At 39.1% G+C, this 27,279-nt stretch overlaps 2 protein-coding genes across 4 annotated transcripts in view; both read left to right on the top strand.

Moving 5' to 3' along the window:
* MAJIN (membrane anchored junction protein) overlaps positions 1-20,564 on the top strand; it is a 33,868-nt gene extending 13,304 nt beyond the window's left edge. Inside the window, exons 6-10 of one of the 3 annotated variants that reach the window (XM_075187773.1) lie at positions 3,541-3,578; positions 8,387-8,432; positions 11,465-11,576; positions 16,284-16,546; positions 20,477-20,564. In XM_075187773.1, coding sequence (XP_075043874.1) covers positions 3,541-3,578; positions 8,387-8,432; positions 11,465-11,576; positions 16,284-16,329 — 242 coding nt within the window. In that variant the 3' untranslated portion in view covers positions 16,330-16,546; positions 20,477-20,564. The remainder of the gene's footprint in view (positions 1-3,540; positions 3,579-8,386; positions 8,433-11,464; positions 11,577-16,283; positions 16,547-20,476) is intronic. The other 2 variants (XM_075187771.1, XM_075187772.1) reach the window with 2 other exon arrangements.
* Positions 20,478-24,576, top strand: GPHA2 (glycoprotein hormone subunit alpha 2). Its single transcript, XM_075187774.1, has 4 exons — positions 20,478-20,566; positions 20,778-20,885; positions 21,499-21,683; positions 23,886-24,576. Exons 2-4 carry the CDS (start codon positions 20,789-20,791, stop codon positions 23,985-23,987), a joined length of 384 nt encoding a protein of 127 aa, XP_075043875.1. The 5' UTR covers positions 20,478-20,566; positions 20,778-20,788; the 3' UTR covers positions 23,988-24,576.
* The last annotated feature ends 2,703 nt before the right edge of the window (positions 24,577-27,279 follow it).

The raw sequence follows: 27,279 nt of genomic DNA, 5'->3' as shown, positions 1-27,279 counted from the left end.
GGCTATTCTTTTTTTTTTCTTTTCCTAAAGATGTGTTTATTGAAGGTCCAACAAACAGTGAACAAAGTAGAACAATAAAATCTTACAAAAGATTGCAAAGGTATCTTAGTCAACAGAAAAAAACTAATTGAAGAGACCAGAGGATTTTCTGGTTTTGAAGAATCAAGTGGGAGAAGAGAAGATACTAGAAATGAAGAAAAGGAAAATATATGAGAGGAAAAGCAGTGGTATGAAAAGAGAGTAAGGGAAAAGAGCGAGGGAGAAGGAGAGTGCGGCATGGCTAGAACTGCAGAGGTAGGCAAGGGAGGGAAGGAGGGGTTAGGAGTGATTAAAGCAAATTAGCACTAGGTATGTTAAAGAAAGGGAGAGTGGTATTGAAAGAAGGACAACCATGGGTCCCATACTTTATTAAAGAATTTAGAAGAGTTATCGTTAATGCTGGTCATAAGTTCCATGTGCTGGACATGCCAAGCTCGGCTAATATGTCTTGAGGAAGGGGGGCATAATTTGCTTCCAGTCTGCAGCAATTTGGCAATAATTTTATGTGGTGGCCCAGCTTGTTTTGATGTCGGTTCGCAGCGGGGAACCCAAGGGGAAGTAGGAAGAATTTAGGATTCAAAGGAATGTCAGTTTGGAATTGAATCAGGTTCTTAATAGACTTTCTAGCTGGCACTGAAGGTCAGCCATGGCTTGCAAAAGATTTTATGGGATACCAATGTCACACGCCGGGGGCCCGCTAGCTGGGACCCGGCTCGCTTACCCCTCCGGCGCTCTGACGGACTGCCGGTGGAGGCTGCCATCTTGGACGGGCTGATTGCTGTTTTAAAGGCTTTCTCAGCTTCCTATTGGTTACAGAATCTCCCTCCAGTATTTAAACCTGCCTCTTCCTCTTCTCTGAGCCTGTTCTTAGGTTCAGTTTGGATGTTCCTAGCGAATTCCTCCTGTAATCTGCAGCGGTCATCCAGCAATCCGCAGTATTCCACACAGCTTCCCGCTATCCCAGCGGTCATCCTACAATCTGCAGCGGTTCCATACAGCTTCCTGCTATGCCAGCAGTTATCCTGCAATCTGCAGCAACTCCATACAGCTCCCGCTATCCCAGCGGTTATCCTGCAATCCGCAGCAACTCCATACAGCTCCCGCTATCCCAGCGGCCATCCTGTAATCTGCAGCAACTCCGTACAGCTCCCGCTATCCCAGCGGTCATCCTGCAATCCGCAGCAACTCCGTACAGCTCCCGCTAACTCAGCGGTCATCCTGCAATCCGCAGTACTCCATACAGCTATCCGCTATCCCAGCGGTCATCCTCCAATCCGCAGCTACTCCATACAGCTTCCCGCTATCCCAGCGGTCATCCTGCAATCCGCAGCTACTCCATACAGCTTCCCGCTATCCCAGCGGTCATCCTGCAATCCACAGCTACTCCATACAGCTTCCCGCTATCCCAGCGGTCATTCTGCAATCCGCAGCAACTCCGTACAGCTTCCGCTATCCCAGCGGTCATCCTGCAATCCGCAGCTACTCCATACAGCTTCGCTATCCCAGCGGTCATTTCTGCTTCCCCCAAGCTCTGACTCTCCGAACTCCGTGGAACCTGCCCCACTACCAGAGGACCGCAACCTGCGTGGCGGTTGCCGCAAAGTGCATACCAACTTGTGGCGGTTCTTGGTGAAGGCCAGACGCTACGTTAGACTCCGCGCCTCTGGTGAGTGTTAGTCTTGGCAGGTCAGGGGTCTGTATCCCAGTAAACCGTGACAGCCAAGCAATGATGAAGGATTGCACTGCTATAGTGAAAAATGCACACATCCTTAAGAAGATCTATGAGGCAAGATGGAATGAGCTGATTTCATCAGTTGCATTAAAACCTCTGATTAAGTCAAAATGGAACATGCCTAAGCTGTTACCTTTCACTGAGATGTGAAAAAGATGCACTTGTACCTTGGTGAGAAACAGCAGTTGTACCACAGCAAATTATCCACGAGCCTTTGCTTGAAAATTGGACATGCTTGAAAAGGCCACCCTGGCCCAGGTGATCTCCTTCAGTCAAAGAAGGGAAGGGGAAGTTTACAACATGCTGTTCACTACCTTTTCTTCTAGAAAATGCTACCACCAGCAATGCAAAATGCAATGGAACTTCTGGCAGAAAATCACAAAGAATGTGAAGTGGCCACTTAAAATGTCTACAAGTTTGCAAGAACAGCTGCTTTGTACCTTTTTTGTGCTTTATTCAGGTTCTGATTGCATACAACTCTGCTCAGAAATATGGAGCAAAAATCCCCAAACAAAGCTTCCACAAAGCTTCCATGTTGCTAATCTTTCAAAAGTTCTCAACCTAAATAACACAGAATTGGATCAATTTGCAGACTTCCTTGGGCACGACATCAGGGTGCACCAGTAGTATTATCGCCTCCCAGAAGGTACCCTCCAACTCGCTAAGATCAGCAAACTGTAAATGGCTCTTGAGAGGGGAAGACTAGCTGAATTCAAATGCAAGAATTTGGATGAACATTGATCCAGATGGTAGGATCAAAATCTCATATCCGATATATGGATTCAATTTTTTTACTTTTTAAACTGGATCTTTATATATCTCTTCTTCTTTAAAACCCTCCAGCCACAGTGACCAGTCAGAGGATGAGCAATCCTCTGAACCAGAGAGACAAGTGGGCCACATTCAGCCAACACTTTCCTTTCAGAAGGGAGACAATGTAAGGATCCGACAATACGGGACCAAAGCACAGCCAAGGATTTCAAAGGTTGGAATAGCACTTTTCTGTGTTTTGCAGATTCATCTGTAATGGACAATTCTGCTATATTTCAGGTCATAAGGAAGTGCAGAAAAAAACCAGGCACAGAGAGAAGGTCAAACCTGTGGAGAAGCACAAGATGAAGTTTATTCAGACAGGGTGCCTGGAATGCATGATTGCGTCACGTGTATCAGGGCTGAGCCATCCGTACTGAGAGATCGAAACTGATCACCATGACTATAAACTGTCTGGCTAACCAAAGCTAGGTGTCAGTGTATGTGTGTGTATGTATATCCTCAGAACGCCAGGATTACATTAAACTGCCTCCACAAGGCATTGGAATTTCAATCTTTTTGTTTAGGTCAGACTGAAAATCTCAAGTGATAGCCCCGTGGTGTCAAACAGCTCCTAAACCTACTTATTTCATTGTTCTGTTGATAGGGTATTAGGAAAGGGGTGTGTTCCACAAATGTGTCCTCGGAATGCAATAAAAACAAGTATGTGTGTTTGTAGTAAGCAAGCCATTTTCATCTGTTATTAGCCGTTTTCTAGAAACGTTTACAAAAAAGGTTGCACAGTTAGTACATATGGTAATGTACGATCAAACTGTATTTAAACTTTACATTTCCAATAATAATTATTATAATATCTTTTGCCATGTTATTACTATTAATCTAAATTATATTTTAAAAATAAAGTTGCTTTAAATATAACCTGTTTTGTTTTTAATCATATACACAATTTATAGTACATTAGATGATATAAATTTCAAAATTCCCATTTATTCCAACAGAGAGTTGCCCTTGGAAGAGCAGTGAAGAAAATAATCAGGTATGTCTGTAGATTCTTATGCATCAAGCCTTTCTATATCAAAACATTTTTTTAGGGTTTTTTTTAACTGTTAAACTGAAAGGCACAGTTTGCAAAGTAACATTATGTAATCCTCATCAAGTGAGTATTTGATGAATGTTTCACTCAGAGCAGGTTAGTTATTATTATTATTATTAATTTTTATTTATAGGGCGCCACAAAGTATCCGTAGCGCCGTACAGGGACAAACAATGGCACAGTACAAGGTGAAACAGCACAGTACAAGTAACAGTAAGCACTATAACTCTGGGGGCTCAGGCACAGCATGAAAGAGAGGGAGGGAGGGGAAAAGCAAGTATAGGCAGGTAACTATGGCCCAAGAGGGAGGGCACAGATGACAGGTTGAGAGTCACTGAGGGGAGCGGAGAGAAGCGAGAGGAGACAGAGGACAGAGGGACCGAGAGGCGGTGAGCAGAGTAGCTGGAGAGCGCAGTTAAAAGTGATGGAAACAGGAGGTAGGAGAGCCCTGCTCAGAGGAGCGAACAATCTAAAGGGAGGGGAAGACAGACAGACACATGGATGAGACGGAGAGACGGGAGAAACGGAGACGGAGTCGAGGAAGGGGGAGAAGGGAAGAAGGGATGAGAAAGAGAAGTAGCCGACCGGTGGGAGTTTAGGCATGAGACTGGAAGGCTTTAAGGAAAAGGTGGGTTTTTAATGTTCGTTTGAAAGAGGACAGATTAGGGGAAGTTCTGATGGAGTGGGGGAGTGTCACTCACCGGACTGTGAGTGCTACTTCTCGTGTGTTTAGGAACCGTGGCCGTCCGCCATCCTGAGGGTCTGCGCATGTGCAGCCCTTTCAAGCCTTCAGTATCTGTTGCTTTTCATTAATTGGTTGATCAGGCAACACTCCCTATTTAAAGCACCTGTGGTCAATACCTCGTTGCCTGATCTTGGAGTCTCATTCCCATGAGCCTCTGAAGGTGTTCCTGTGTTTCCTCGTGTATTCAGCTCCTAGTGATTACTGTTATTTCTATTGTGGTTTCCAGACCACTTCAACTCTCCTGTGTTCATCGTGTCTGCACCAGCTGATTCCTATCCGCTGCCTTCGTTGTTTCTACAGAGTTCCTACTCACTTCAACTCTCCTGTGTTCATCGTGTCTGCACCAGCTGATTCCTATCCGCTGCCTCCGTTGTTTCTACAGAGTCCCTACTCACTGCAACTCTCCTGTGTTCATCGTGTCTGCACCAGCTGATTCCTATCCGCTGCCTCCGTTGCTTCTACTGAGTTCCTGCTCACCTCAACTCCCCGGTGTTCATCGTGTCTGCAGCCAGCTGATTCCTATCCGCTGCCTCCGTTGCTTCTACAGAGTTCCAGCTCATCTCAACTCTCCTGTGTTCATCGGGTCAGCGCTCCGCTGCTTCCATCTCTGCTACTGGAGTTCAGACCGCCTCAACTCTCCCGTGTTCTTCATGTTCCAGTTCCATTTACTACTGCTTCCAGAGTATTGCCTCGTTCATGCTGGTTTACCTGCCGTGCGCTGCACCAACTTGATTATCGCTTCCACCTTCCAGTGATCTCTCCTCCTGCCGGCCTTCAGCCGTTCAGGTATCCCTACACGTCTCTCTGACAGCCTGCTCTCCTGAACCGCGGTATGCATACTTCTCATTGACTTTGCCTGTGTATTGCATATCTAGCTGGACTGAGTTGTGTTCTCCTCCGGAGTCCTCTATCCACTGAGACTATCGCTACCATTGACTTTGTCTCTTATTTGCCTGGATTGTTATTGTGACTTTGTATACTTTAGCAGTGCTGCTCTGTTATCATTATATTGTGATATCATCGTGGGATCAAGTTCTGTGTACCCCTGTATACTCTGCATAGCATTCATCTCCTCGTGCCCTCCTCACATATATATTGCAGTGGTACAACTTGCTATATGCAGACCACTGATTCCAGTTCCCTGTGACACCAGTTTCAAGTATCCTCTCACTATAGCAGTGGTACAACTTGCTATACGCAGACCACTGACTTCCCTGTTATCTACCTTCACCTGGATTCCATTCCTTCACCTAGACAGCGGTACAACTTGCTATACGCAGACCGCTGACTCTCATCACCTCCTCGTTACCTCTGGACATTCCTCCTCACTATAGCAGTGGTACAACTTGCTATACGCAGACCACTGACTACCCTCACGTTTCCTTGTCCATCCAGTTCCTCGTGTACAGTTATATACTCATTACCAGTGCTGCTAGTCATAGACTTTCCTTGAGCATTCTCTCACCATCTGCTGTTCCTCCTGTTCCGTTGTCACCCTGCTACCAGAGTACCTATTACCATCTATATTACTCTGGTAAGCCATCATCTGGTGATTTCCTGGGCAAAGACTCCTAGTGCCCGTGACAGGGAGCTTGTTCCAATGGAGGGGAGCGGCGCGGGAGAAGTCTTGGATACGTGCGTGAGAGGAAGTAATCAGAGGGGAAGAGAGGCGATGATCATTGGACGATCGCAGAGGGCGGGAGGGAGTGTGAATAGAGATAAGGTTAGAGATGTAGGGAGCAGTGGAGTTGGCGAGGGCCTTGTAAGTCAGAGTGAGGAGCTTGAAAAGGATTCTGTAGGGGAAGGGGAGCCAGTGAAGGGCTTGGTAGAGTTGGGAGACAGAGGTGGAACGGCGAGAGAGGAAAATAAGCCTAGCAGCGGCGTTAAGTACAGATCTAAGGGGAGCGAGATTAGAGAGGGGGAGGCCGATAAGGAGAAGGTTGCAGTAGTCCAAGCGGGAGATGATCAGAGAGTGGACGAGAGATTTCAAGATAGGCATAGAACCACATTACATAATAGACAGATGAAAAGAATCACATATTTTTAATATGTATATATTAATATGTATAATCTTTTTTTAGATATTTATTGTCTCAATAACAATCTCTGGTTATTTCTGTCACAAAGGAAAAAATATATCTTACATCTGTCTGTATGTATTACCCAATATTGTTTTATTACTGTTTGTCCCCAATTATAAAGTGCTACGGAATTTGCTGGCGCTATATAAATAAATGTTGATGATGATGATGATATATTCAATCTTGTACAGTTGCATTTAAATATGACTTAGTCACACAATGGGTTTCCCTCTGGAAAAACTAGCTTTTCTCCACCTCCAGACCAATTAGTACAAATGACTTTGAGTGAATAATAATAATAATAATAATAATAATAATAATAACAATAATAATATAATATAATAATTTTACTTATATAGCTCTTTTCTGTCCATTGAACTCAACTCACTTTACATTTGCAGAATAAAAGCATATGAAACACAAATTATATAATATAAACATATTAAAAACGAACAGAATAGAGACCGAGAGGATCATAGAGTACTCAGTTGGGACTGTAGCTTCCAAATGGGTTGTGAAGTTGTCCAGCTAGTTCTCCGTAATACATGCTAGATCTGGGGGTAAATGTATGAATCTCCGGATTCTTCATCTCCGGCGTGTTCAGCCTCTTCATCGCTTAAATTTAAAGCGGCGCTGCCTTGTAAAGGGAAACAAGGCAGCGCCGCTTTAAACTTAAGCGCTGAAGAGGCTGAACACGCCGGAGATGAAGAATCCGGAGATTCATACATTTACCCCCTGAAGAGTTAATAAGGACAGCAAGTGCAGTTCTGTTTCTTATAGATATAGATGAGAGTGCACAGCCCTATGTAAAGTGCAAGTGCTAATATACATGTCCACAGTGGCAAAGCAATAGTTAGCATAACAGGTAAAGTAATTGGCACACGCTGAGCACAGTGCAGTTAGTCACAGGCACTCATGGTGTGCTGAACAAATATATATCTAAGTTTAGGGCTATGGGTAATTTACATTGTATCTGATCTGAACTTAAGGCTACATCTCATCAATCAGGTTGGATAAACTGTTAACAAATGTACCCGAGGGCAGTAGTGCTCAACTTTTCTTTAGCTGGGTCCACACATTTTTATCGCACCATAGTTCTAGTAATCCAGAATAAGGGGTTAACTATAGAATGCAATATCTGACTCCAAAAAACAGATTATTCGACTCTGATTAGCGGTCTGACCCACAGGTTGCCTGTTGCTGTATTATGTGCAACGCGTGTCTGTCATATGACAATCGGACATAATGACAGTTTGAAATGTCATGTGTAGCTCTATCCTAAAACATGTCATTTTTCCTGTTACAATTTTACAGATTAGCTATATTACATTTGCGGCTGTTTATTGAGTAAGAGCTGATTTGAAGATCTGTAGTTGTTAACAATCAGGTTATTAATAACAAAATAGCCACAAGGTTTTTAACATGCACGGAATCACACACATCAACTGCAGCACGTACGCAATTTAAATAGGTCACAATTGTGATTTGTTTTAAAAAAAAAAAAAACACCTTGAAGAAGAAACATAAATAGTATACTTTGTGCAGAACCATTCTACCGCACACTATTAAAGAGAATGCAACTATGCAGACAATAAGTATCCTTTGTTAAGAAGAGAGACACGTTCAATTCTTTCACTTAGGGGTATATTTACTAAGCTGCGGGTTTGAAAAAGTGGGGATGTTGCCTATAGCAACCAATCAGATTCTAGCTTTCATTTATTTAGTACTTTCTACAAAATGACAGCTAGAATCTGATTGGTTGCTATAGGCAACATCCCCACTTTTTCAAACCCGCAGCTTAGTAAATCTAGCCCTTAGTGTTGTAAATACATGTAGACATTTTACATATTTACCTAAAATGTTGTCCAGGGTTGTTTATCAGTGCATATTGTTGACAAATTTTGTTTTTCTTTTCCATTACAAAGCCTGGGGTTGAAGACATGCAAGCCAGTGCAAACTCCAGTAATGTTGGTGAGGAATTACATTATTTCTTTTTCACAAAAACGTTGTATGAAGGAGTGGACTTAAGTTATTATATTGAAAGTAACTAAGTGACTCGAACAGGCAGAAAATAGGTAGTGAGTCTGATTATCTCGGTGGTATCTCCTGCTCAGTGGCATAGAACAGGAGATTCCACTTATGGCAATGAAAGTTTCATAATGTACTCTGAAGTATATTGTATTACGTAGACTAACAATCATCTGAGTGTTGAAGAGAAAACTCAATAAAGTAACTGTAATAAAAAGTGAAATAAGTAATAATGTCTTAGAGGTGACTTAATAAAACTGTAGGTTTCCCACTTGCATAGACTTTAACAATAAAGAATATGTATGATAGTGCACACACATTTTCAGTAAGAGAATGTCTGCGTAAATATAAGCCGCATTGACAGACTTAGCCAATTTAAGTACAAATAAATAAGTTTACATTTTTTTTACATGATGCTACACTATTTCCATAATAAATACATTTCTACAAACATAGATTAAAATACATTAAAATGATTAATAATATTTATTAATTAAAGAAAACTTGCCTTAATACTACCTATAATTATATATATCTTTTTCAGTGTTTGTATTCTTATATATCTAACTTTCTCTGTACATGTATATATACACCTTACTCATGCTATGTTATGTGTAATCAACAACTTTGCTTATGTTGCTGCTTGCTTGTGTGAGAAAACAGCTGTTCACATGTTCACTGCAAAAAAGGGGACGTGAACAATAGCGGGTTATTCTCACATGTGAGTGGGTAAGTACATGTGCACACGCAGAACACCCATAGCTGGCTTGTAAGAAGCCGTGTCCATGCTCACAATGCTTGTAGTGATGAGTCTACACATGTCTAGTATCATTCAATACATTTTCATTTGTTTGTTTAGTAAAAAAACTAAAATAACTAGTAGTAATTAAAAACACAGAAACATACATAACTTCCACAAAACTGAATATGAAAAAATAATCGTTTCTTTGTTATGTTGTTAAACTTTATTAACACAAAAAAATAAGGTAATGTGTTTTAATACTGTATGATGTTTGCAATACAAGATCCATCAGATAACAGCAGTAAAACACTATTAAAGTTGAAAAACAGACTTTGCACTGTTACAAGATATGCCCGCAGATTTATCATTTCCATAGCCAAGCACTGCATTGGAAGATTTATGAAGATATGCACATACTAGTACACAAACAGCTATAAAAAATCTGTCATGATGATCAAACTTATGCCTTTAGTAATTTACCAATTTAATATCAGCTCTACATCGCATTTTTTTAAACTGAGCTATTCTGAATACGAGGCCAAAGAGAGTACAGAATATTTTATTCTCATTGACAGTGCTGCGGAATTAGTTTCCTTAAAAAAAATGTGATTTGTAAATAATTAAATGATGTAAAAAATGTCTGCAATAGAACACAGTTGAGAATTTTTATCAGTCATTTGGATTGTTATTAAATCAAATTCTTTGTGTCCTGTTGTAGAATGTAGATAAAAATATATACAAATTTAGTTTAAGCATTTGTATTCCTGCATTAATTTAAAGACTTCATTATATTTGTTTCATATTTGTACTGCACACCGCTTCTAACCTGGCAGTGTGTAAATTGCTCAAAATAAGTTGAGGGATGGACAATAAGTTGAGTTGAGGGACGGACAACTGGAGAGATGACGATGAGCTATTACTTAATAAATATTCAGAACCTTTTTTTCACATTGATCTTATATTGTTATTTTTATTCCAGTTTTACTTCTCACGTGCTGATGAATGCTTGTTTTAATGCATAGCTTACTTTATTCTATAATATCTTGTAAATGATACCTACTATATTTTGCAATCTTTACAAAATACCTTCAAGTACCAAAAAAATAGCTGTTGTGATGTTAAGGTTGGTCAATACACTTCATCCTTTTAAACAACATAATTTTTAGCTCCTAATTCCACTTTAAAGCAACTAATAAATGTAATTACATAAAATAAAGTTTTAAAAAAAGCACACTCACTTGAGCTTAAACATTATCATCAATATAGATGCATCCCAGTTTCAAACATCTGCTTAAAGTAATAAATGGAGTAAATGAAAGAAATAACAACAAAGTGTATATATCATACAGTTATAGAAAATGTAGAATCCCAGTAGCTAAGTAAAAATATAAGTTCAAAATGTATCGTAATTATTGTCATATCCTGAAATTTGTCTTGTCTTGTATTAGACTTTGTATAACTGATAAGCAAAAACAAACACGTCATGCCCATGACTGACAGTTCAATGCCTTGAATATTTGTAATGATTTTCTCTCCTTGTTTATCCATAATGGGTATTATTAATTACTATTCATTTGAAGCTGCTGTCTTAAAAATTGCACCCTATGACGGTCCTTTATGATACATAGTTGGTTAGTGGCGAGTCGCTGTCATTTTGCCAAAATGCAGTGCGTTACCACAGGTAGAAAAGTGTTGTCCCAACCTTAAAAAAATCATCATCAGCTATTTATATAGCACCACTGTACAAAGAACTTACTCACATCAGTCCCTGCCCCATTGGAGCTTACAGTCTAAATTCCCCAACACACACACACACTAGGGTCAATTTGATAGCAGCCAATTAACCTACCAGTATGTTTTTGGAGTGTAGGAGGAAACCGGAGCACCTGGAGGAAACCCACACAAACACAGGGAGAACATTCAAACTCCACGGGGATAAAGCCATGGTTGGGAATTGAACTCATGACCCCAGTGGTGTGAGGCAGAAGTGCTAACCACCAAGCCACTGTGCTGCCCAAATATTTTGATTGTACACAGCTCGCTCAGTGTATTTAGTGTATTCATAAACGTTGCACTATAACAAATTGCACTCTGATTCCATTTATTCTTTCCATGGGAAGCTTATCCAATTTTCTTTTTGTTTGTATTTATTTGGTGCTGTTGTTTACAAAAAAAGTGTTATCCCATGAAGAAGAGATCCAGCATTTTTTTTATTCTAAATAATTTATTTTAGACAGTGGTGTGAGCCAGATATCCAGCAACTCAGAGAAAGTATGCAAGAGTCCATGCTTGCCTATGGATCATGATACTGAAAATGGTGGTGGCCTTTGGCAATTCCTACTGAGGTATCTAGCTTTTGTAGTATCCATACATATGAAATTGTAACATCTGATCTACTGCGCCCTGCTTACACTGTGTTTGCATTTGTATGTAATGTCTGTGTGCCTGGTAATCTAGGTACAGAACAGCAAAATGTTACTACTTTACAGATTTGTATAAAAATAAATTCCCCAAATTACACGTATAATCCGCTACAGCCAGTGCCGTAACTAGACATTTTGGTGCCCTGGGCGAGACAGGGCACCGGCGCCCCCCATATAAGTGGGAGTGGCATTTAACAAGTGGGTGTGTCCAACCTAATGTGGGTGTGGCTAGCACTTTACTGAAAGAATTCGTGTATATATGTAATATATATATATATATATATATACCTACACAGTGCACTGTGATAAGCTAAACATATTAGAAGGTATGCATACCATATTAACACTACTAATAAGTATGTACCAGCTGGATACAATGTAGCTGAATGATTGCAAACAGAAACAATAAAATAAAGATTAATAAAAATAGCTCCACATAGATCGTCTTAGTTTTGCCTCAAAAAAATCAAAAAGGCTCCATGTATTGCATAATAAGGCAAGCCGATAAAATAACAGTCAATATTATGGAAGCAATTATCGGAACTCCTAATGCGGTTTCCGTATATACCATATATCAATTTGAAGTAATGCAGTTATGACAGTAAGTGAAATGTTACTGTATTGCAATGGTACAGATACTGCACTTTTGGTAAAAGATGAGGAAGACTGTCCCACTCGTGTAAGAGCTGTACGTGGGGAAGTGGGGTCACTCTCTCACCTGCAGGGTGCATGGTGACTTTGGGCAGCAGGAGGGCAGCTTTATGTGTGCAGAGATCCAGCGTCCAGATGCGAGGTCTCCCCAGCGCTCGAGATACTATTTCCTTTAGTCTAGTCTAGTCTAGTCTAAACCAATTGCACTATCTAATCGACAGCCAGATCCTTGCTCTCCCCTCACAATGACGTATCCGGAAGCTGAGCACCTGCCCTCTCTGGTGCGGGTTACGGTGACAGATGCAGCATATGACACAGCTAGTGGACATGGTACGGAGGTGACAAGTCATGTGATGCGCTCACCAGTTGTTCTGTGCTATGCTATAGAGCACAGAGCGACTCTGCAATATAGCGCGAGCCGGCACTAATTCTGTATCAACCCAAAATTTGTACTTGGGGCTGTGATTTGTTTAATAATCAGGGGCCATGGCGCCCCCTCAGCATTGCGCCCGGGGCGACCGCACCGGCCGCACAGCCCTCGCTACGGCTCTGGCTACAGCTTATATGTATGAGTGTAAGCTCTTATCTGTTAGTCACAACATACAGCAGACTATAGGCGTCAGGCAAAATAGTCAAGCAGTGATATATTATTGCTCAAGAGTTCTTATAAGGACCATTACACACTAGTTGGAGGTACTAGTGATCATCCAGACGTACAGATGGTACAGTTAAAATACAAAATACAGCACTTTATATACTGTTTATGATACACATGTTTGCTGGGGGTAACACAGCCCCCAGATCCTACTTGGCAGCACAAAGTCTGAGATATTACATCCGATGTTTAACGCCAGGATGTAATATATTCTCTTGGATTTAACACAATTACACTTAACACAATTTACTTCAGTCTGTGATTTTCCCAAATTACTTGCTGTTACATTATTGAAATAGTCCCCTATCTTTTTAACATGACAGAATACACAGGATAAAAAGGTAAGGACCCCCTGCGGTGTATTTAGGCCAAAAAGAAGTGTTGACATAGGATTTCCTTTCTTCCTTTCTTACAAAAACGCATTTCCTCCAACATGGCATATTACCTCATAAATTAATATATGAACAATAGGACAATAAATATATTTACTCACCTAGTAGCCGGTTATTTACCGGCGCCACAGCAGCCATACGTTACATACACTCATTACATTTAAAAATACATTCTTCACTCCCGGCGCCATATGCCAGGGAATAACCCACTGAATGCTGCAGCACCACAACACTCAATGCTCCGGCTTCGCTGTACTGAATGCTCTGGTGCTGCAGCGCAGATTTAAAATGCATTTACTTTTATTACATACATTTTTAAATAGGTGTTTTTACACACGATGCATCTAGTGTGGGTGAGTTAACCCTTCCAGCACCAGATATTAACCCTCCCATAGCCGCCACACATGTATGCCGGACAGAACATTGGACCCTGGCACACTCCAGCTCCTCTAGTCCATACAGCAACCGGCGGATGATGTCCCCATGATTTGGCTCTTGATCCCGCAGTTTCTTGGGGTTGCCGGAGGTGACTTGGAGGATCCGGCTTTTCCTGCCAAAACAGTCCCTCTGCATTGCTGTGGGCCTTATGAAAGTCATAAATTTGAAGTGCAAGACTCCACCACAACAGTCTAACATTTTCCCTGAGGTATGCTGAAGCCACTTTAAAGGGTTGTGTTCAGTCACCACTGTTAAGGGTTTTTCACCACCCAAATAATGGACAAACATTCTATTCCAATTGTGCCATACCCCCCCTCCCAGGTTGGCAGTTTCCTGCTTAAATAGGCTACAGGGTGCTCCTGCCCATCTGGCCGCACCTGGCTGAGAACTGCTCCAAGTACTAACCGTGATGCATCAGTTTGCACAATAAAATCCTTGCCATAACTGGGAGCCAGCAGTACTGATGCACAAACCAGGGCTTCCTTTAATAACTGAAATGCCAGCTCACAAGCGGGTGTCCAGTCCACTACTTTGGGGAGTTTCGTCTTAATGAGATCTGTCAGGGGCTTTGCTACAGTACTAAAGTCTGGGACAAAACATCTATAGTACCCTGTGGTCCCTAAGAAGGCCAGTATTTGTCTTTGGGTTGTGGGCCCGGGGCCAGTCGCGGATTGCCTCTACCTTAGTTGGTTCTGGCGTAAGCCTACCTCCCCCCCAATCAATGCCCTCTGTACTTTTGACATCCCATTTTGACACTTGTCTGCTCGGATGGTCAGACCTGCCCACTGAATTTTCTCCAACACCTGCCCTGCATGTTTCAGATGGTCCTTCCAGGACTACCTGAAAATGGCAAAGTTGCCCAAGTAAGCCTGAGCAAAGCTTTTACACCCTTCCAGCATAAAGCATCTCCTGCACCAACTTGTATATACACTCCTTGACTTCTGGTGAGGCCTGATAAGCGGGCTGCCTATCTGACCTATGCTCACCAGTGTCCACATTTAAAAAGCAGTTTTAGCAAAGAAAATACATTTTGTTAATTTCAGCTGTAAGTAAAGAACATTTGAACAAACTATTAAGAAAAACATTAGTCAAATATGATAGTAGTTTGACCACATTACACTTTTAAGGGATGACACTTGAAAAGTAACTTTCAAGTAAAAAATACATGTCAGTAAAGATAAGTTTTAAACACATTTAAGATCTTAAAAATCTGTTTGTTAATTTCACTGAAAAGTGGAAATCTGCAGTACAAATGGTATTTGAAGGGATTGTTTTAATAAGATACAGGGATGGAAAGGGTGTGTATACCCGTTACTTTGCAGTAAGGCGCACATCCCTTTTCTGTACACAATAGGACTTATGTTTTCTGGCACATCTGAGGTACCTGAAATCGGGTCTCTGTCCTATACTTAGAATAGGATACATTTTGTACATTCCATTTCCTCTTCAGCAGGAATCTCTTTATTTGTAGGTGCACTTTAGTTAATGTAATAAAATGCTTTGAGCACACAAACGTCCACATGTAATAAAGGCAGCCCGTTCACTCAATCATGATTAATTCAATGCACACATGAGGCTAAACTGAGATATAATTTGGGGGAAAAATGTGAACATTGGAATTAATAAAGCGAATGGTCCTAAGGTGTAAGTAGGTTGGTCTCGAAGACCTTGATAAACAGAAGTAAACATAAAAATAATTATTTTTTGAACATCCGCACAGAACATGTCTTCTCTAATGTAAAATGTGAAATAAATCTCTCCCACTCATTTATCAAGGAAATGATAATCATCCCTCTTTTTAGTGATCATATATATCGAATGAGTTTATAGACAGTGCACCCCAAGAGCATATCATATTGGGACATAAATGTTCTGATGGGGGCTCTCTAGAATTCACAATAATAGTGTCAATTAAAAATATTACTTATTTTATTGAGAATTAAAAATAGATTATGTAGTATTCCACATTGGAGTGGAGTGCCCCCATCATAAGAGTTCTTTCTTTGTTCTTTTATTTGTGAGACAAGTAAACATACTTTCCGGTTTGTTAATGATCCCTAGCGTTTTTTCGAGGAAAGTATCCAGAAAATTTTGGAGGGGGGCAGGAATGTGACAGGTCGCATTATTTGAGTTTGTGCTTTATTATATGAAGTAACCAGATTTGCAGTTATCTTGTTATTAATTTGGGAATTTGTAGATCTCTGATAATATTTGAATAAATAATAGTAAACAATCTTGGTGATTCTCCCACATCTGAGAGTGATGTAGTTCTAGACAACTTTTGGAATAATTTTTTTGGGCAACCGACCACCCGAAACAGAATTCAAGAGAATCTACTCTGGAATTGGACAATATTGACACCTAGACTGCCATAATTTGCTCGACTTTAATGTACCTGTAACAATGTTTGTTGTTGTGTTCTTGACTTGAGAAAAGTTACATCTTTTTTAATGAACTATGTAATTGCTATAATAACTTTTTGTTTCCTATTAGCTTTCCTCCACTCAGTTTCCTGTTTGGCAGAAGACATTCTGAATAGTACCCCACCATATTGCCCCTGTGTGGTACATTAGACGTTGAGTATTTCATTTCAGTTCATGTTATCTATTAAATTCTTACTAGAACAAATTGTATTATTCACTTCTCCAGACTCCAGAGTGTCAAGTTAAAACCTATGTGTAAGTTCCAGTTGATCAGGTGACAGACTGTTTCTTCTCTTTATCTCAAGAATGGATTTTCCCTTTGAGTGAACATAGGTAATTGCTGCTGCAGTTTGGGTCAAATCACACTTTTATTTATATTATTTCCTTGCCTAAATGAAGAGATTCTGACGATGTGCATTCTTAAAAGCCAGAATATGATTACATGTGCATAATTTATTAAAGAATTGCCAGTGGCTCAAGTAGACATTGTGAAAATTTTAAAAAAAATGCTATTCAGTCCCCTTTTCCTGTCCTCCCCTTTCCATCTTTTTGGATGTTAAACTTTTATATTTGTTATTATTGTTTTTCAAAATGTTTTGCAAAAAAATTCAAAAGAGTTTATTAAGGTAAAAAAAACTAATATTCAGCACACTGTAATATACCCCCCAACTGTCCTGATTCCTGGACCTAGGAAGGAGCAGAACTTACAAAAAGTGGGCAGAGTTTTGCCCAAAAGTGGGTGGATCGGATCGGGCAGGACTAATTTTGTCCCAATTTTGTATGTGTAAATGTTGGAAGGTATGCATTAATGTTTGTGTACTCATCATCATCATTTGTTTATATAGCGCCACCAATTCAACAGCGCTGTACAGAGAACTCACATCAGTCCCTGCCCCATTGAAGCTTACAGTCTAAGTTCCCTAACATACAGACATAGCAGCCAATTAACCTACCAGTATGTTTTTTGGAGTGTGGGAGGAAACCGGAGCACCCGGAGGAAACCCATGCAAATACAGAGAGAACATACAAACTCCCCACAGATAAGGCCCTGGTCGGGAATCGAACATGACCCCAGTGCTGTGAGGCACCAATGAGCCACTGTGCTGCCCCAAGCTTTTTATTTGTGCATCTCACAAAAGGTATTATGAAAAGGGATCTGTAAGCATAGCCAAGCACTGTACCTGTTTACAGTAAGCAAAATGTTTTAAGTACTTCACATGGCACTACATAATATCTGTTTTAAAGCATATATGATGAGGTTTGTAGAAGACACTATTATAGGTGCAGGTACCACTGTAAACAGGAACACCACATAATCAGGGAAGAAAAAAACCCTTTTGCCTAATGTATATGTAGCTTCCGCAATGGATATTACTCCACTCGGACTCTTTACACACATCAGGGACACTTAATTATCCAACGTGGAACTGTAGAAAGAGAAGAGAATAAAAGAGAGATCTTATGTTTATTACATAGAATATTTTATAATCCATGTAAATACGCTCACATTTAGCATATATTTACATTGTATGTACATGATACCATTTAATGACCTACTACTTCCATAAATAATGCAGGCATTCTGGACACAAACACTACTTATCTTTTGCTATTGACTTTATGTTAAATCTCAGAAACCATGATAACTGGAGACTGCAGGCTTTATTGTAACGGGCAGAGATCGTTACTGTATTTCTACACAGAGCTGCAGTGAAAAGTCAGGAAAAAAAAATGAAACACTGCATCTTCCATAAATGCTTCATTTATTAATATTTCATTTTAGGGCGATGCCTTGGTATTTTAGAAATCACCTCTGTATTCTGTTACCTATATTAGTCCAGACTAGAACTTTGTCAGAAAGTACATTACATTACAAATGGAAATATATTGTATTGACATAAGCATGACCAATATTAAATGACCCCTAGCCAACAATATTTCACAGGGGTTTGTAAACTGAGATAAAGCCCTTATAGACACGTCCTTTAGGTATGGTAGTCCTTTTGGGGTTTGCAAAGAATGTTATATCATCTCTCTGTAACTATGTATCTTCACTTTGTGATAAGTCATGAACTACAGTTGTATTATGGATCACACTTGGGTGATGTATATTGTAGAGCAGGACTACACAAATGGACAGATACAGTGCCCACATTTTTCTGTGGTCCAGACATTTCTGACAACTTTAACAGACTTTACTTTGTCACATTTTTATAATAGTATTTAGGCTGTGAGCACATAACTGTGTATGTTGCGCTCTCCATATAAGTACTTGGACAATATTGCTATAGATAGAAAGTGACACTTTTAAATGAATCAAAGACACAGAGAACAATGCCTATCATTACCTATTCCCCTGCATTTGGTAAGATGGGGACGCAGATGGGCATTATGCCCCCGGAGTACACTATGGAGACAGTGATGCAGGTAATCAGCTTTTGTTGCTCATATGACATTATCCCAGAACAAGTACAGTCCTCTCCCTGGATGCGGGAGAACGTTTATTTTTACCCAACAGAAGAATTTTTCTGCAGTGATAACATTTTTCCTTAAATAAGTCATCAGGAAGTGGAAAATGTGATACTTTACGTAATACAGCTGGATTAATAGATTACTGACCTTGCCTCTTGTTCCCTCTAGCTGCGTTCTCTTCCGCTGCTTCTCATCTTGTCTTTTGTGCATCATCACATACTAAATCCTTTTTGCAGTGCGGAGGTGGTCACCATTGTTGTATATTATGATTTATTTTTCAGTGTACACTTTATATTTTGGTATACCTGATATATCACAGGGCATGCATATTTCTCTATGATTTGCTTGTAATGGGGCACACACAGAGATTTCAGCTGAAAGAAAAATATCTAGTAATCTTTTAAAGGAACTTTGGCGATCATGTTTCAAAGGAGAGTACTTCTACAGCATGGAGCCATGTACAAATATTACCAATTGTATAATAATGTAATGAATAACTATCTCGGATAATATTTTAGCTCAAGAGTCAGAACAAAAAAACAAACAAATAACATTTGCTTTACATGTGTCCTCTTTTCATAGTCCAACTCCTAACCCAGAAATAGTTTCTTAAATGTGGGTAACATTTTATGTAAGCTATGTTATTGTTACAAGAGCAATGAAATTACGTTGATACATTTGTTTTTATAATACATGTAATAATGTACCCTGTGGGGTAATTATATGTGGAGTATTCTAATACTGAGGAGTTCCATGGCCATTTACTTAGGTCACATGATGCAGAGGTGACTTTTAATATCCTAAGGCCTCGTACTCTTTTAAAAATGCAAGTGGAAATGCATTGCTGTTTGTTACTGGTGTTTTGAGGTCATTGGATATCATTTGCACTAAACGCATTGAATGGGAAAACACACACATATTGACATCATTTAAGTTTAACAATTTCTAAAAATACTGTTCATAAGATATAAAAATAAACAGACACACTGACCCCCTCTCTTCCCCATAACCTTCCTTTATTTATGTCTCCTTATGTGACACTCGCAGGTTCCTATATTCCCTCCAACTTACTTGACGACATATTAATATTTAACTTTACTTTAGCGGTTAGAAAATATTTGGGGGCGTTGGGACCAGTTATATGCAAAGCGGCAAGGCCAATGTTAGATAAAAAAGTTGCAAAGTTCAAATAACAAGGAGGAAAAAAAATAATATTAAAAGTAAATAAAATTAGCATGAAATCCTGACGGTGCAGCACTTGAAATGTGCTTAGTTCATCTAGATATGGTAAATGCAACCCTGCATTTAAGGGGACTTCAAATAATCTTATAATCTACAGTCAGTTATATGGTTTTCCTTATGACACCCAGGTGTTTAAAGAATGCAAAAATGAAGACATTGGTAATACATGTTAAATCACTTAAATCATCATTGATGTGGACATTATTTACATGAATTTATACATATATTATCATCAATTGAGTATTAATAAAGAATAACACTGGCTTCTTATATAGATCACTTATTTCTTTATAGAACACTATTATACAGTGTGCAATAAAACAATATGCAAGGCTTTTCCGGTACACTGGTGATGAATGAAACACCTCTCCTTGTTCTGGATCAATTTGAAAGCCCCGAGGGAGGCATGGGTATGGCAGGCAGGGGGTGTTAGGGTGAATCAGGTGTGGATGGGTGTGTCTGAATACAATACATATAGGTGTATATATACACCCTAGTTTAACAGAAAGAAAGGTTTTCCTGTATAACTGATGCACATTCATTACTCAGGTAAGAGACTGAAGAGATGAAGAATTTGACATAGTAATATCATCTCTGAGGCTGTTATAGGCAAATGCAACGTTTCTCTACAAAATGCAGGTACTCATGCTCAGATGTTAATATGTGTAAAGTTTCTATAAGACGAGCCTGAAATCTTATCCTGACATACATTTTTAGGTTTTAATAAATTCCGACATTTTAGGTGAACAGGTAGATCTAGTTCAGGGATGATTAAGTTTAATTTTGCACTTTGATATTCAGTGTCTACAATTTTTCAGACCTAACAAAAATGTTCTTTTTTCCTCCTTAGATACTCACACCATGTCCATTACATCTGTCTCCATCTTTGTCATGCTTGCTGTGTTGTTCCTAGAGACTCAGAGCTTCGATTCCACAACACCAGGATGCCACCTTCATCGTAAGTCAGCTTTGTAGTATGATAAGTTGCTGGAATGTTATACAAACCCATATATACCCAAATGTAAATCTATGGCATTAACTTGCAAGGTTACCAAATCCAAAAGATAACTACATTACAAGTGTAATTTCCATGGCAATTGAAGAAATTTAAAGAAATGTATAGTGTTATTAATTTTATCTGTAAAAAATATATAAATTACATTAATCTCATTAAACACCTGTGTTGTCTAGTTCTTTAAAAATGTGCCTTACAAAAATAGTTAAATAATGCAAAAATGTCATAAATGAAACCTTTTCAAAGGCCATCATTAATGATAATAAGTGTTTGAGTAGAATGTATTTAGCTAATATGTAATAATAATTAAGCATGACCTCTCAAGAATGACATCGCATTCTTCATTAAATGATTGTATTACAATGTGTAACATGATTAATTCATTTACATTGGGTTTTATTACATGATTCTATTTTAATCTCTCTTTAAATTGTATTGCCAACCAATTGTACATTATATAATACAAAAACATTGTAATGCAGCACCTGATGTATTTATATTAAAAAAAGCTCCACATGAAAATAAACTACTTTTTTTAATTTCTATCACACTACAGCATTTAATGTTACTGTAAGAAGTGATCGTAGAGGGACTTGCAGAGGGACCCAAGTCATCAATGCATGTGTGGGACATTGTGAATCCAGTGCATTCCCTTCCAAATACTCGGTGTTAGTGGCCAGTGGGTTCAAGCACAACATAACATCCGTATCACAGTGCTGTACTATCAGTAAGCTGCAGAAGGTAAGAGACATTACCAGAAAGATGCTGCAGGACATAGCTATAGAGGGGGAATCACAGGACTTTTATTGGGGGGATGATACTATTCCCTGCATATTCTCTACAGATTTTATATATATATATATATATGTACATACACACGCACAGTGGTCGAAATGGAAATTTAGTAGTGGCGGTATGGAAAATGTAAGTGGGTGGAATTTTATAGTTTTACAAAACAGTAGAAGAATTGGCGGTATGGCTTACCACCGTATACAGGGCACCTCGACATTCGAAGAGGGCATTCTTTGCAGGTGCGGGCTGGGAGAGGCGTGGCCGGGGGGCACACAGGCGGCCGCATCCCATGAAAAGGGATGCGGCCGCGTCATTGATGACGCGGCCGCATCCCCTGTCATGTGATGCGGCCGCCTGTGCGCTGACACGCCCGCATCTGATGTCATCAGATGCGGCCGCGGGGGAAAGCATAGTATTTTGCAGCCGGGGGCGGCCGGCCGGCCTACCCTCTGGCCCTAATAGTGGCCTGACCGAGCGGCCCGGGGAGCCGATGCCCCCCTGCCCCCCGGGGGATCATCTAGGGGCACTGTTGCATAACCAAGTGCGTTTTATAAATGGTAACGTCTACAGAGTACAGTGCCTGGCACTGAGGAGCTTCTGAAAGAAGTGGTAATGCAACAACTTGTTTTCATTTTTAATTCTCCGTATACTATGCGAGCAGTTTTTTGATCTGTATAATAAACTGGGACATATTCATCATTGAGGCAGTATTGTTCTATAAAGGTTTATGTTTCAGGGTTCAGGAACCTTTTGTATTTCCCATAATGTGCAGTCATCCAGCACATATGTAGTAAAGAAACGGTTGGATTTGCTAAGGGTTTCTAGTTCTAGTGTAAATTATTCACAGAGATACATTATTAATTGCACCACCCTAGAGTGACACAGATAGGGACACTGAAAGTAGCGATACATAAAGAAATAAAGGAAATATTCCATATTCCATTCACTTGCAGGAGGTTGCAAAGTTACATGTCACATTAGTGCATACATTGGATCGTTCCAATTTCATATTTAAGAAAGTATTCATTATTGGATGTATCTTTGAAAATGGTCAGGATTTTGTGCATTGATACGTTACATTTTAGCATAAAAATAAAGAAATGTTGACCTATAGAAGTTCAGTCATGTCAAACGGATTAAGTGAATTATTTATAGAAATAAAATGTTGTGCTTTCCCTAGTCTCGACTAGCAGACTTTTTTCTTTCTAAGTTGGAGATCTTTCTGTCCAGTCAATAAAACTTTCACGTTCTTACTTAAACTGCAGAGTCTTGTTTTCATGTTAAGGGGAATTTTACACTTTATTAAATAGATTCTATGGGATAACAAGGCAACAGCAGGATGTTGTCTCTGAAGGCAGCAGTAGATGGATTGTTTAGATATCTATTTAGCAAAATGTATTATACAATGATATTGAAATATGTTAATGCTTTCTTATAGTCCAGAAAAGTCTCCCATCATTTGATTCAATATTTTTTTATGTTGACTTTATAAGGATAAACAGAATGGAGAGTAATGTGAACGTTTGAACTTGGTGGACATAAAGCAGATGTCCATTCAATTTTTTTAATTCATAATAAGCAAATTATTTTATCAATTATTGTCAAGTTGTACTTAAAAGTATTGGGGACTTCTGCTGGACAGTTTCTGCAATTGTCTGAGATCCATAGAAACTGACGCAGGACTAGAAATGATATAGCTGGTTACTGATTTAATGTCTATCAGGAGCCTGCTGTCATTTCTAGTCCTGAGTTGGATACTGCTCCTTCAGAAACAATTACAGAGACTGGCCAGCAGAGGTCTCCAGTATTTGTCTGTCCTGTGACCTTGCTGAATGTGACAGATAGCAGGAGTCCCTGAGGAAAGACCTCTAATGCAGTAGTGAGGGGAAATGTGGTTTACAAATTGAAGTTGCAAAACTCCTTTAAATCATAACTCCTTGTATTCTATCCATAACCACTGAAATAGCAATGCATTATTTAAGATACAGCTGACATGAGTAACAACGTGACAAGCAGGTCTTGTCCAATGTAGACATTAAAAGAAATGTCTTAAATTTAGCAATTACTTAGAATAGGAGTAATACTATTTTAAGAAGCCTGGTCTGTGTACCAAAACAAATCATATTTAAAAATAATCATTCTGTTTTACAGGTAAAGGTTCGATTGTTCTGTGGGGCTTCTCGCTGGGAGGAAATAGAAATTGGTTCTGCTCAAGCATGCCAATGTGACATGTGTCGTCTGTCCCGTTATTAACTTGCTGACCTATGCTGCTAGCAGAGCCGAGCCTCCGTTAATCAGTACCGAAGAGCATACATAGTGATAATAACAGTCCTAGCATTTCTTTCACAGTGCTACTTTTATATTTATACCATATAATGTGCCCAAGGCACAGCCACCATTGGTCTCCTACTCTTCATACTGCTATAGTACAGATACAGTGTAAACGTGCTCCGTCTTCCATGCACTATGGGGGACATTTATTGTATGCAAACTGGTGCACTAGAAAAGGTATTAAAGCCCATATTAACTAATCAGATTCTAGCTGTTGTTTTACTAGTACAGTTTTAAAATTAAAGCAAGTTTTTGATTTGTTGCAGTTGGTAATATCACCATTTATTTGAGCACCGGTTTTCATAAATATCCCTGTCTGTATCCCCCCAGTGTTTTAACAATTTATTTATATCTAAAAGTTGTAACTATATTTATATAAAATATTATATGTGAATTTGTCAGAAAGGCAGGTTTGAAATAAAAGTCCTGCCCTTAGATTATTTGTTATTTTATTTAAGTATTTATAATAATTATGGTTGAATGTTCTCTTTACAATAAAGTTATGTTGATATTTAAGGAATCTGATGTCATTATATGTCTCAATGCTTTCTAAACTATTTTCAAGTGAACCAATCCTGCCTTCCCATTCCTTCATAAACCTTTCTGATCTGTGTTGAATCTGGTGACAGACGTGCATTGCCAAATTGAACATATCTGCTAAATGGGAAGTCCTTCTAAACAACCAGAAAATATAGCTTCCCGATCGGGCATATATACATATATATACACACACACATATAGATTACAGTTATTGGCTGAATGTATCGTCCAACATAGTCCATCAAATGATTCCATCAGATTTTTATCGAGACCGCTGGTCGTTTTTGGCTTGTATACAGAATGATGTCTGAGTAACACTACACTGGCCAAATGGTAAAACAATTAGCATTATAATTACATTACTTTTAAATAAGGTATCACTCAGACTCACCCTTATTTTACTTACTAAGAAGATTCATTCAAAACATATTGTGGACATTTGTGAACACTATTTCACGGGTGACAGTAGACCCATAGCACCCAATCACACGTTTGCTTTGGTTTTCATAACCTGTAGAAAAATGACAGGTAGAATCCCAAAGGTTGTAATGGGTGACAGTACCTTATTTACACCAGCTGTCAGAATCCCAACAACCAGTATAACGACTAAATAATGCCGATGCTAGTAATGACAACAGATATAAAATGTAGACTTACCATTATGAAGGCAAAGCATATCTCCGATACAACTTTTTGACCGCTGCTATAGGTTTCCGACCGAAGGAAATGACGGCAGTTACAATCGAGACGCTACTTATTAAAGTGGCAATGCCAGAACCCGCTTCAAACATAAAGTAAGCAAAGCGTTAGAGCAGTGCATCCCAAACTTTTTCAGTTCCAGGCACTCTTAGGGTCTCCATAATTTTTCCAAGGCACCCCTATGCCAAAATAATTAACAAGTAGTCCCCCGCCTTGCTTACCACTGGCCTTGGCCGAGGCACCCCTGTGAGATCGCTGAGGCACCCCAGGCAGCCTAGGCGCACAGTTTGGGAACCACTGCGTTAGGGTTAGGGCTAGGGATAATATTACACACTTTTAAACGAATGCGGCATTGCCACTTTAAAAACTAAAATCTGTGTGTGTCCATTGTAACTGTCGTCAATTTAAACCGATCGTTCTGTCGGAACCTATAGCAGCCATCAAAAACTCATATCGGACATCTGCTTTGCCTTCATAATGGTAAGTCTACATTTTCTGTCTGTCGCCATTACTAGCATCAGCATTATTGGGTGGTTATACTGGTTGTCAGAAGTCCAACCACTGGTATAACGTGCGTAACCCTTTTACACAGTTACCTGTAGAACAGTTTTTATAAGTGTTACCCATTGTTCTTAAAAAATAAGACATATTTCAGTGTTTAACAAAACACTTAGGGCCTGATTCATTAAAGAAAGTAAAGCAAAAAAAAAAAAAGGAGTAACTTTGCACCTTGGCAAAACCATATTGCATTGGAGGGGGATGTAAATTTAAAATGTGATGGCAGATTTATAGTTGGGGTAGGGCATGTCCTAGAACAACTTAAATAAATACATTTCAGTGAAAAAATAAAGCTAACGAGTATTTGTGTGCTACATGAAAAACAGCCAGTATTTAATTTATGTGCAAAATAATAAACTAATTTGCACATTTGCATTGTACCATGGTTTGTCCAGGAGAAAACGTACTCCTTTTTTTGCCTTACTTTCCTTAATGAATCAGACCCTTAGTCATCACCTTATTATCTATGAACCTAAGCATCGTGATAGCCATGTTTTCTCCATCATCAAGAGAAAACAGAAAATGAACTGTTGCACTTGATGAACCCAAGTCATTTTGAAAACCTTATGACTACGTGAGTTTGTAAGTATAGGTTGATCGAAAGTGTAGACATAAAAACAGAACATATTTCTGAGACCCAGCATTTAATTCAGCAGTGAACAGGTTAAATATCGTATTCACCCCACTCCTCCCCCTTCCCTCAGTGAACTAAACAAATCAAACGCTGACCATATTAAATACAAATAAATAATACCATAAATAATCATTTAAAAAAATAAAATGAAAATGAAAACATTGCACGCAATATATTTATATATACTCTTTGAGAATAGGCTATTTCATACCATTAATAAGAGGAATGTGTCCCCCCTCCCCCACACACACACATATATATGAAAAGACTGGCAGAAATATTAAATGTTCCGCCAATATTTTAATGGGGCTAATGGTTTTTTTCTCTCTTACAGCAGAGCAGCTTCATAATAAAAGGGGTGTATGGATTGTGGACACAAAGAAGCTTCTCTTATATTTAGAGCATTGTTTGGCGGATTTTTTTTTTAGGATTTGCTGCAAGGTGTTAGTCAGAATTGAATTTAACCTTATTTTGAGAAAATATCAAAGTCTGATTCATGCTTACAATTGTCACGTGTTTGTCAAGTATTTCTTTTCCAGTATCCTTTGGTAGAAAATGAAACCCTGTCTTAAGATAGTTGTCTATTCTTATCACTGAAATGTGTCATTTGTCTAAAATAATGAATGTTTTGTATTTATCATCATTTAAACATATGCCATTCTCTGAATAACACTTAAAACTGCATTGGAGCTTTGCTAAATGATGGGGCGATGTTTCCGTTCTAAATACAGATAAATAAGAAAAAAATTGATTTTTAAAAGGGGTTTAAAAGGTGCACACATT

Source organism: Mixophyes fleayi, chromosome 10 (assembly GCF_038048845.1).
Source record: "Mixophyes fleayi isolate aMixFle1 chromosome 10, aMixFle1.hap1, whole genome shotgun sequence".
Classification (NCBI taxonomy): Eukaryota; Metazoa; Chordata; class Amphibia; order Anura; family Limnodynastidae; genus Mixophyes; species Mixophyes fleayi.
The sequence above is the reverse complement of the archived record's forward strand: the minus strand, read 5'-3'. Positions and strand labels throughout refer to the sequence as shown.